The 11498-nt window shown below is 62.8% G+C and overlaps 1 protein-coding gene across 3 annotated transcripts in view; it reads left to right on the top strand.

Moving 5' to 3' along the window:
- Nucleotides 1-10521, top strand: part of Tsnare1 (t-SNARE domain containing 1) — a 114629-nt gene extending 104108 nt beyond the window's left edge. For all 3 annotated transcript variants that reach the window (XM_027950814.3, XM_071602085.1, XM_071602086.1), the window contains exons 10-12: nt 671-743; nt 2806-3255; nt 9408-10521. In XM_027950814.3, coding sequence (XP_027806615.3) covers nt 671-743; nt 2806-3255; nt 9408-10024 — 1140 coding nt within the window. In that variant the 3' untranslated portion in view covers nt 10025-10521. The remainder of the gene's footprint in view (nt 1-670; nt 744-2805; nt 3256-9407) is intronic.
- Nucleotides 10522-11498: the final 977 nt, after the last annotated feature.

Genomic DNA, 11498 nt, shown 5'->3' on the forward strand with positions numbered 1-11498 from the left:
CTCCCTTGCCCAGTTCTCCAGCTTCCCAGAGCCTCAGTGCTTGGATGTCAATGGGGCTGCCGCCCATGGCCTACTCGACCTTCATCCACCACCGGCCCACCTGCCCACCCATCCTATTCATCTATCCCACTCTGCCAGTTTGCTGAGCAGCACCTGTGTGTTGGCCCCTCCTTGATACACAGAGGGGCAGGTGTGCTGTGTCCCAGGTGAGTGGGGATGGGGTATCCATAGGAGTGCAGCCCTGCAGGTGGTGTGGCCAAAGTGCTCTGTGCTGGACACTTTCTGGCCTGCTTCTATCAGGCTTCCACCAGTGTTGGGGACATGATGTCCTGCACTAGACCACACGTGCCCAGGCAGACCCTGGTGCGCGTGCATGCATTGAGAAGCTTGTGGCACTGGGGTGCTTGGAGAGCTTGGGGCTTGGCCTGAGAGCAAGATAGTGGAGCATTCAGACTCTGCCCCACCTCTGACCTGGGGCAGCCTTGGCCTGAACTCACCTTTTCTGGGCCTGACTCTGCCCATTCTGGGCCCAGATTGCTCCTCTGACAGGAAGAGTACAGACCAACTGATCACTAGTTCCCATCTGGCCCAGGGCTCTCCATATACGGTGTCCTTAGTCTCTGTGCCTGTAGCACGCTGCCCCTAATGCAGCTCCATCCTGTTTCCTCAGAGCAATTTGCTGGACGTGAACCAGATCATCAAGGACTTGGCCTCCATGGCGTCGGAGCAAGGAGATGCCGCTGGTGGGTACCCACTCTACCCTCAGGCCACGTAGCCCCAGCTGCCTCTTCCCCCAGGTGTGGGCACAGCTGCCTAAAGATGACGGAGGCCCAGAATGGCTTCTGCCTGGCTCTCCTCCTGCTCCACCTCTACCCTGGGCCTTGCACTGACTAGGGACTCCCTGGAGTGAAGGCCAGCTGCCTGGGACAGGTGACTGCAACATGGCCCTGAGGATACGGAGGGTGGGGGCCTAGAGCCCCTTAGAGTCTGGTGCTGTCTCCAGTGACTGTCAGGAGCCATGTGTGCCTCTGGGAAATGGGTGTGCCTGAGCTGGGTGGAACAGGGGCAGTGGCTGGGCCTGCGGGCCTGGCCAGGGCATGGTATCCCCCAAACCCCTCACCCCAAAGGAACTGGGCCAGCTCTGCCAATGGGTCAATGGTCAAAGGCCCTTGTCCCTGGAGCTGCCCTGCTTCTCAGGAGGAAATAAGAAGCAAGGCCAAGGCCCAGGCCCAGGCCTGTCCCTTGCTGGTGAGGGTTGCTGGGGTCGTGCGGAGCAGGGAGGCTTGAGGGTCATGTCACAGTGTCCTCACCCACTGCGAGAGAGGGGCCTTCTCTAACAGAAGGGGCACAGACCAGAGAGGCCTGGTGGCATCCGCCCAGGCCTTCTGCTACCCCAGCCCTTCTGCTCTGCCTTGCTGTGGGGTCACCTTTGACCTCCCCAGAGAGGACCTCCCTGTCTTCCTCTGTGCTCCACAAGTTCTGGCCCCAGCAACTGGCCATTTATATTTGGACAATTTTTTTCGGGGGGGGGGGGTGCCACAGATTGAACTTAGGGCCCTCAACTACTGAGCCACGTCCCCAGCCCTATTTTGTATTTTATTTAGAGACAGGGTCTCATGAGTTGCTTAGCGCCTCGCCGTTGCTGAGGCTGGCCTAGAACTCGCCATCCTCCTGCCTCAGCCTCATGAGCCGCTGGGATTACAGGTGTGCACCACTGCACCTGGCACACTGGACCATTTTAAGTGTTCAGACCTTCCTCTCCGCTGGGCTCTGTGCCTGCCTAGTTAGGTCTAGGGCATTTTGAACATGAAGTGGTCACTCTGGTCACTTTGCTTCTGGACTGAGCGAGGTGCTGGCTCCATGGGCGGCCTCCTTGCTTCTGCAGAGCCCTGGGGGCACAGGGACACTGGTGTCATTACCCAGTGTGCTAGAGGCCCTGTGCCCACCTGCTTTGGGGCTGGGGTGCACAGGTGGGGACTTTAAGGGCTTGCTCACACGTGGGCCATCCTGTTGCCCCAGGGGTGCCAGCCTGCTCCGTAGCTGCTGCCACCCAGAGTTCTGGCCCCAGCTGCAAGGTGGAGACGCCCTGGCCAGGGCAATGGTCCCCCCAGCTTGGTTGCCCTCCAGGACCCAGACTCCTGCACTTACTCATCTGCTTCTTCCATCCCTGACAGCCATCCCCTCACCCGGGCCTGTGCCTCTAACGAGGAGCAAGCGCCCCGAGCTGGGTGGGCCCTGGCACCCCTCTGGAGCTCTGCTGCTCCCAAGTCGGTGGAGGCCTGAGCCAGGAGCCTAAGCCTGGCAGCTGCCCTCCCTCTTGCTCCTGGACTCACCCTGCACCCCTTCAGAGCCTGGGCTCCCAGCAGGGCCTGCTCTGGGCATGGCACTTGCTGAGCTGCCTCGTCACTGCTCCCAGGACCCGCCCTATCCCTCTTCCCGTCTCCTTGCCTTCTGTCTGCCTCTAAAGTGGCCACCGCCCACTGCCCCCTGGGGCTGGCTGGCTGGGCTGGAATGTCAGAGTGTGTACAATGGCTTGTCCACCCTAAGGCCACCCAGTCCCCGTAATGGACCCATGGGAGAGCTGTGGGGAGCGGAACAAGCCAGGGCTGACCTGCACATGGGCAGGGGAGTCACCTAGATAGCTGGCAGGCAGGGGCTTCAAGAGTCGCCAGATCCCCAACTGGTGGGTGTGGGTCACCTGTATGTAGGACACTGATGTGGGGACCTGTGAGGACCAGGACCACAGGCCTGGTGGCAGGCTGTCCACAGTCTCTGCCTAGTGCTCAGCCTCTGGTGCCTTTCCAGGGTCCAGCAGCAGGAAGGCCACCAGCCGGCAGACCTCCAGCCCCGAGCCAGCAGAGGCAGCCCTGCTACCAGGGGTGGGGCTGGGCACCACACCCCTGCGGCCCAGCAGCCACTCCCGCACCAAGACACGCAAACCCAACTTCAGTCCCCAGGAGACAGAGGTGCTGGTGCGGAGGGTGGCACGCCACTACCCACTGCTGTTCGGGGCCCTGCGGAGCACACCTGCTCGGAAGCACCACGTGTGGAGCAGGATCCTACAGGCTGTGAATGCGCTGGGCTACTGCCGCCGTGACCTGGGTGACCTCAAGCACAAATGGAGGGACCTGCGAGGGGCCGTGCGCAAGAAACTGGCAGAGAGTCCGGCTCCTGGATTCATCCTCACACCTGTGGAACGCATGGTGGCTGAGACCTTCTCGACCCCAGCCTCCCAGGGCAAGAGCCAGGCAACAAGTAAGTGGGCCCCTCCCCACAGCCCACCCCTGGCCTGGCCTGGCCTGGCCTGGGCAGTGAGCTGGCTGGCTTCCGGTGCACAGCCCCCAAAGAACGAGACTCCAGGGGAGTGCTGGGGGCCTGAGGAGACGGCTCATCCCCCTCCCGGCCCCTCGGCTCCTGGGTAGGAAACCCAAGGCCCAGGCCCAGGCAGAGGCCTGCTCATTTGGGGAGGAGGGGTCAGGTTCATGCTGGCCCTGAGCTCACGGTCCACTGGGACTTTCCCCAGCCTTGGCCTAGTACAGCAAGGGGACCCTCAAATCCATCTCAAAAAACTGAAGTCACTCGAAGCCCCTGGGTCTCATGTGGCCTGGGGGTCAGTGCCTTTGCCACCACCACTGGCGGCAGCAGCTTGGGGAGCTTAGACCTGCTGCTGGGCTCAGGGCTCCACGGCAGCTGCCACCTTGAGCCATGGCCACAGCAGGGAGCTGAGTGCCTCCGTCCCTTCCCTGGTATCTAGAGAGGACACTGGGGCCCCATGGCCCCGTTTCCCCGTCACTCTAGAGAGACAAGTTCCAGGGTGGTGAAGGCATCCCTTAGATATACAGGGCCCTACTCTGTATATCTAAGGGAGGTGCAAAGACTGAGGTCCAGGGGCCTGGCTGAGCAGCCCAGGCCCAAAGCCCAGGCACAGTCTCCAAGGCCCCGCTTCTCTCTGCCATGTCTGCTGCGTCTGGTGTGGTGTGGCTGGGAGGCCTCTTTTGCCCCAGGCCATTGTCCACTCTGTCTTCTCATGAGTGCTCATGACAAAGGTCAGGGCAGTGACTGTCCTTAGGCCACCAAGTTTTAATACCAGAGGAACCAAGCAAGGCAGCAAGCTTGGGTGGCCACAGGCTTGAAGATGTGGCTGTGGCTGGGAGGAAGGAGGCTGCCCTGCATTGCTCCCTCCTCCCCCCAGCTGGACCAGCCCTGGAGTGGAGAGTGCCCAGGGTTGATGCCATCAGATGGCAAGCCACCAGCAGGTGGAGGCTGCCTGGCCGGAGCCACGTCCAGCCACTAACCTTTGCTGTGCCTTTTGGTGTCAGAGGTGGCCTCTGTGTTGGTGAATGTTGCTGGAGAATTTGGCCAGAGCCAGGAGGAGCCCAGGCCCAGTGCCTTCCCGCCTCAGCCTGCCTTGTCCGGGCCTGGGGAGCAGGACTGCGTGCCCTCCTCAGCAGGCCCTTCAGAATCACTCTGGTGCTCTTGGCCTCTCAGAACGCTTCTTCTGCGGGGCTGCTCCAGGAACCACCTTTTCCAGAAGTCTCTGTTCTTGGCTGGGCCTGTCCTGCAGCCCACACTGCCTCTGAGCCCTCCCATGATGCGGGCTCGGGTGCTGTCACCACTCTGCCTCCTCTGCTGCCCCTCCTCCTCACCACCCTGCCTCACAGCCAGGCCTGCTGGACTCTCCTCCTGGGAAGCTCTGGAAGGACGTGGGGATGAAGCCCCAGGAGTAAGATGAGCCTTCTCAGGGTGGGAGCAGACAGCAGGACTCCACCTCAGACGGACCAGCAGGTGGTCCTGGGGGGACTCGGAGCCCCGTACCTGCTCTGCTCCTTCTCTTCTGTGGTGCCTGTAGCTGGGACATGTGGGCAAGGCCAGGCCTGGGCTGGGTGGGAGATGTGTAGGTCCAGGATAGGTCTTGTGCTGGGCCTCAGGATGTACAGGTCCTGATAGGCCTGGGGAGGCCAGGGGTATGGGACTATTACCATCCCCAGGGAGGCCTCGTGCCTTCTCCTTTAAGGCAGGGGCCTGCAGCTGTGTTCCTGAGGCAGGCTTGGGTGCTTCAGGCAAGGGTGGGCACTGTGGAGCCTGGGTGTTCAGGTACTTTCTGCAAGTCCCCGACCTGGAGGGCAGCAGGAACGCTGGAGTATACCCTGCATCCCCTGCCCTGGGTGAGGCCCAGCCCAGCTTCCTTCATCCCTGATAGATCAGCCGCAGCCCCTATGGCCTTGTAGCCCTGGTTCTCCTAACGGAGGAGAAGCTTCTCTGGTGCCCAGGAACCTCTTGTGAGATGGTCTGCATGCCTCTGATGTTTGTTGAATGACTGTGTGGGAGGAGCAGACTTGCCCTGATAGGCACTGAGGCCAGAAGCAGGGAAGTAGCTGCAGGGCCGGCAGTGGGGTGGGAGTGCCCCCCGATCAGTGCCAGCCTGGGGAAGCAGGACTCGTCCTCCCTTCAGCAAGCCCTGTCCAAGGGTAGCCTCTGGGGCTTAGACAGGGCCGGGCCTGGGGGCCTGGGGAAGTGAGCCGCGGAGCAAGCGCATGGGTTCCCACAGTTTCTCTGCTCCGGGGCTGCTGACAGGTGCACTTGCCCAGGGGCGCCTCCGGCTGTCCTTCCTGCTTCCTTCTCTGGCTGCCCTCTGATGTGACAGGACGCTTTGAGTTTGGGGCAGCTGCAGCCTGCCCAGAAGAGGAAGAGGTGTGCTGCAGCCCTTGTTGCCCCTTCCCTCCCCGTGCTGGGCTGTGTCCTGGAGACCTGTGGCCCTGTAGCCTGGCCTTGACTGGGTGGGAGGGTGGAGCAAAAGTAGAGACTGGGGGCTCAGGTCTGCCTGAGGCCTAGGGGCTTCTCAAAGCCCAGGGATGAGGCCGCCTTCTCTCATAGAGCAGCCGCCCCCGCTGGAAGGGTGGGAGTCGCCGTTCCCTCTGCAGGCCCCATGGGGCTGGGGGCACACGCTGCAGCGGCTCAATGGCCCTCGGCCTCCTGGGCCATAGGTGGGCCCTTTGCAGTGGGTGTCCGCTGCCTGATTCCCGAGGCAGGCCTTCCGACCGCTGCCCCTCCCACAAGGACTTCACGTGTCTCAGGCGAGTGCCTGCCTCTGCTGGCCTCTGGGGCCTGCCGCACTGGGTGTTGACTGCCCTCTGCCCCTGTGTGGCCTGAGTTTGCCCAGTGGAGTCAGGACAACTGGACGTGCCTTCTGCCATGTGGTGCTACTTCTTGGCCACTGCCTGGTGTAAAATTTGTCCCCAGGGCTGGACCCAGGATTCAGCTGGCTCCACAGGGGTGGCACCTCTGGGCCCAGGCCGTGCCTTCCCAAAGCCACTGGTCCCCAGCCAGCCCCATGCTCTTTGAATGGCCTTGTTGGAACCCAGCCACCGTAGAGTCCCGCGTTCGCAGCCCTGTCCTCTCAGCGGCACTGCAGGACCTGTCCCCAAGGGGGGCCATGGCCAGATGGGAGGCTGCCCGAGGCAGCCGCAGCGGCTCTGGCTTCCCTCTTCACTCTTTCCTGAGGGGCTCTCCCCTGCCCCCTCCAAAGTCTGCTTCCCCAAGGACACTTCCAGGCCCTGGTCCTTCTCTCAATGCCGAACACCGTCCCCACCAGGGTGATCCTTGAGTGGGCCCTGAGCCGCATCCCTGCAGCCTCTGACCCTTTAGAGGCTGGACCTCGTTTCTGGAGTGTGCAGCCCACATGGGAAGGAGCTCAGGGGCGGATGCACGTCCAGCCAACCTGGGCTCGGGCTCCCCTGGGGCTCGGGCTCCCCGGGGCTAGCTCAGGTGATGTAGGCTGGTCAAAACGTGGGCCTCCACCTGGTGACCGCCTTCTGCTGTGGTGACTTGCAGATAGTACTGCAGCAGCACGTGTGCAGGCAGCCGGGGAGCCCCGGGCTGGGCTGGGCTGGGCTGCCATACCAAGTAAGTGGGTCTCAGGGTAGGAGCGCTGGCTGGCCCAGCCTCGGTCCCTTTGTCCCTCACCCGTCTGTCTGGGAAGCCAGGCCCTGCCTGTGCCTGGAAGGGACAAGCCCATGGTCTTCTTTGAGTCAGGCCACTGGCTTACGTGTGGGCACTGGGAGGGGAGAAGAAGGGACAGAGCCATGGTCTGAGTGGCTCCCGCAGTGGTCAGCACCATCTCCTCTCATTTGGACTCCCCACCACCTTACCCCTCAGCTTCCTCACCCGCCTGGCCTACAAGGTGGTGGTTAGGTCTGTAACTGGCACAGTGGGAGCTGGCCAGTGGGGTGTGGGCATAGCGTGGCTGTGCTTCCGGGGAGGCCGGTGCACTGTGGTCCTCACTGGCAGGCTGCCCTAGGTAGCCCTGACCCCCTTGTCCCAGGAAGGCTGGCCGGCTCTGCCTGTCTGCCCTTCCTGAGCGCTCTCCAGGCCTCACTGTGGGGTGCTAGCCTGGGGCTCTGCAGCTGCCTGGGGCTGCTGCTTGGAGGTGTGGGTGGGTTTTAGGGAGGGAGACAAACCTCCACTGTTGCACACGAGCAGGACCCAGAGCAGACTTGAGGGCCACCATCGCCTTGTGCCCACCACCATGAGGAGGGCCTGACCGCACCAGGCAGGCTGGAGACCTTAATCCAGCAGGAAGGAGGGCCAGCAGCCTTGTCCCCTGGCTCACTTGCTCACTGTGTTCCTTTGGTCCCTGCTGGCTCCTACAAGCAGATCCTGTCCCTTGAGTTTGTGTCCCAGGGACCAGACAGGTGGGCATTCAGTCTGGACACGGGGGTGGTGGGGTACCCTGGGAGTTCAGAGGCCCCCCAGGTTGGCTGGGGTGGGAGGGCTCCCCGGAGAGCACACACCTGCTGCGGCTGAGCCGAGGGAAGGTCTGCTGAGTCCCGAGGACAGGCCACTGCAGCCCGCTCCAGTGAGGATGGTCGTGTGAGGGCTGTGACGAGGGAGGGGCAGCCACAGTGCCTTGCTTTCCTGGGGGTCTGGGGAATGCCCTGTGCTTGGCAAAAGCCCTCGGTGGCCTTGGAGAGCAGGAAACGAAGAGCCTTGGTGGGGAGAAGGTAGAGGTGAGGTGGGGAAGAGCAGCCCGGGGCTTGCTGCCCCCAGGCTGAGGCTGACCTCCACGCTGGGGTGGGTGGCTGCAGGCCTCGGCTGGCATTCAGCAGGAATGTGTGACGGAATGATGGTCAGGGCCTGGCCACAGCTGCCTTCCCCCATTTTCCATCATGGCCATCAGATTCAAGGTCAGTGTGGCCAGCGGTGGCCCTTTGTGATGGCTGGTGAGTGGGACTGGGGCAGCTGGTGAAAGATCCTCCTTGGGATGGCCACTCAGGCTCCTGTCCAACCCTCAGTCCCAGCCACCTTGTGGCATGGACAGGTCTCCACTCAGGGCCCTTCCAGAAGCTTCCTGGGGTGGGACTTGCAGGCCAGTGCATCAGGAGGCACACACACAGAGGACCTTGTCCTGAATGACAAGAGGACTTGAGTGCCCAGGACCAGCTGGTCAGGAAGGATGCACAGATGCCTGGGGCAGCAGAGGGAGATGTGACCATGGGGAGGAGGAGGAGGAAGCAGGAGGGGAGGTAGCCACACCGGCCAGCTCCTCCCGGTGGGTGTGGGGCCCAGAACTTCCCCCACTGTAGATGAGGTGAGTGGACACAGCAGGTGGTCTGCCAAAAGCCACCAGCACAATGCCCTGCCCCCATTGGCATGGCCCTCCCACAAGCACATCAGGAAGGGATGTTTGCTGGCCTGTCCATGCCCAGAGGCCCCAGGCCTTCCCCTTTCAGGTTAGGAATTGGCAGCCTAGAGAAGCAGGGGAGGTCCTAGTGCCGCCCAGCCGTGGAGACCAGGCCCAGCTGGTCTGGGAGCTCAAGTCCTTTGGACCCTGGGAAGCGCAGCCCCCCTTCCTTCTGAGAGGTCACTGTGGGAACTCAAGGCAGGCGGGGGGCGGGGCTGGATAGAAAGCTCAGTGGGAAGACGGATGGATGGGTCAATGAAGTGACAAAAAGTGGATGACAGACAGTGGGTAAGTGAGGGCTGAGTGGCTGGTGAGCAGGTGGGTGGATAGATCCAGGCGAGGAGAAGGGTAGTGGGACTGCCTGGGTGACAGAGCAAGATGAACAGGTAGGTGGGCAGGAGGATGGCTGTGGAGAGACAGACAGAGGAACGGCCAGGGTGCCAGTAGATAGAGGGACCCCTGGGTGGGCAGACGGGAAAGGCGGCGGGGGGGGGGGGGCGGGGGGCGGGAGGGGTCCCCCGGCTGCTGCAGCAGGTGCCTTTGCCTCGCGCACCTGGCCTTCTGCATCTCTAAAGGGCCCCGTGCTAGCTGCCGAGGGGACTGGCCCTGAACGGCTGCAGGCAGGGGGCCTCGTGTGTCTGCTGCCTCCCACCTGCTCCCCTGTCGTGCCTGGTACTGCCCACTGGTGGCCAGCCCAGACTGACACTCCCCTGTCTCCCTCTGTTAGCCGACGAGGAAGACGAGGATGAAACTGCCAACTGCCTGTGGCGACCCCTGAGGACCCCGGAAGGGCCCAGTCCACCTGAACCTGACGCCCTGGACTTCCGAGGAGCTCTCCGTGCATCCACCTCCTCGCCCTCCCTGCCTGCCTCCCTGGCATCTGTGCCCCCAGGGACCGCGGGCATGGGTTCCTTTGGGCCCTCCCCACCCTCCTCAGCAGCAGCATCTACGCTGCCCCTGCCCTCCGGGAGGACCCTGTCCACAGCGTCTGAGGCCTCCGTGTTTGAGCAGCAGCTGCTGGACTCCCACCTGCGGCAGGGTGCGCTGCTGGCCTCCTGGTCGCAGCAGCAGGGTGCGCTGCTGGCCCACCAGAACCTGCTGCTGCAGCGGCTGGCGGAGCAGAGCCAGCGGCTGGCTGATGGCGTCGAGGCCCTCAGCCGGACCCTGGAGCGGCTGGTGGCAGTGCGCCCAGCCCAGGAGGGCTCACCCTCCGTCCTAGAAGGTGGCCCTGCTGGTGGAGGGGCCTGTGGACCCACCAGAGGCCCCCAGGACAGTCCCCAGGGTGCCCACCCAGGCCCAGAGGTCTTCTCGGGGATGATCCTGAAGGTGGAGGAAGAGCTGTAGTTCTGGCCCAGGGTCCCCTTTGGCACCAGGCCAGGGAGAGGACAAGGACTGAGGAAGCCTGGAGAGGGAGTGGGGCGTCTCCCCACGGTGCCTTTCTGTCCCTGGCCTTGGGTGGGTGTGGCGACCTGCCAGTCTGGCCCCAGCACCAACCTGCTGGTCCAGGCCAGGGTCTACTCAGGACAGTGGCAGTGAGTCTGACCTCCCCCTGCCGGCTCCCACTTGAGCCCCCTGGGCCCGTGGCTGCCGTTGGCTGCGGGTCACCTCTGCAGGCCTGCACCAGTGGGGGGAGGTGGGGAGAAGACGCTCAGCCCGGGGCCTCGGAGCCCTGGGGAGTGGGGACTTGGCAGCTGCACGGGCTCAGAGGGCCCGGGCTCGGCGGCTCCTTGATTCTGGTTCAGGGGAGCCACGTCCGTGAGCCTGGAGTTAATTCTCTTCAATTTTATATCAATGTCATAAATACATAAATACAAACACGCAGACATGAATGTTAATTGGTACTGCATGGGGTGGCGTGCTGTTTTGTACCTGTCGATTTTTATTACAAAAAGTATTTCTCATATATAAGCACAAATCCCAGCAGAGAGGGCAGTCCTCTGCTGCTGCTGGTAGTGGTGGGGGCCAGCCAGGGGACCTGTTCTTGCCCTGGTGGCTGTGCCTCCGTTCCCAGTCCAAGCACTCTCACTTGGCAGTGAGTCCAAGCACATCCCTTTTCAGGACCTCCTTGCCCTTCAGCTCCCTTGGCCAAGAACTCCCTCTGTGGGCCACACCCTCTCCTGCCCCTAGCAGCCAGGGCACAGTCTGCCACCACAGACTGAGTGGCTTTGGGGAGAGAGCAGGAGAGGACAGGTGTGAGCCAGGCCTGGCCGTGGGGCCTTGGTGGCCTGGGCCTCCAGCCTGATGTTTGTGGAAGAAGGAGGTTGGGGAGAATGGCTCACCCCAGGTCTGCTTTGTGGCTGAGCTGCAGGGCTCCGGTAAAGCACAGTGGGGGGCCTCTGGGTTGTCCACCCCCACAGTCCTTTGGCCCCCACCGGCCAGATACTGAGAAGCTGGGCGGCAGCAGGGCTGGGACAGTGGGTGAGGCAGAGAGGCAGGTGGCAGGACTGCTGGTGCCTGCCTGGCCTCGTGTGTGGAAGGAACACCAGGTGGCTGCAGACGTGCTCCCAGACTTGGGGCTGGTGCCCCGGGTGTGCAGCAGGGCTGACCCGGGACCCGTTGAAGAGAGCCTGGGTCTTGGCCTTAACTGGAACCAAGGAGGATCAGTTTCCCAGGAAGAGCCCATCTGGGTGATGACGTGAGGTGGGCATCTGTGTTCAGGCTGACATCATCCACCTTAGGCTGGGCTCCATGCTCTGTCCCCAGCAGCCCACACGTTGACCCTGAGTGACGGCGGGAGACATCTGTGAAGGGAAGTGAGCTCAGGGTTAATGTCCTAGAGCAAGGACCAGGGGTGTGGCCAGGGATGCCCAGGTGAGCG

The sequence above is a fragment of the Marmota flaviventris genome, chromosome 15, assembly GCF_047511675.1.
Source record: "Marmota flaviventris isolate mMarFla1 chromosome 15, mMarFla1.hap1, whole genome shotgun sequence".
NCBI lineage: Eukaryota > Metazoa > Chordata > Mammalia > Rodentia > Sciuridae > Marmota > Marmota flaviventris.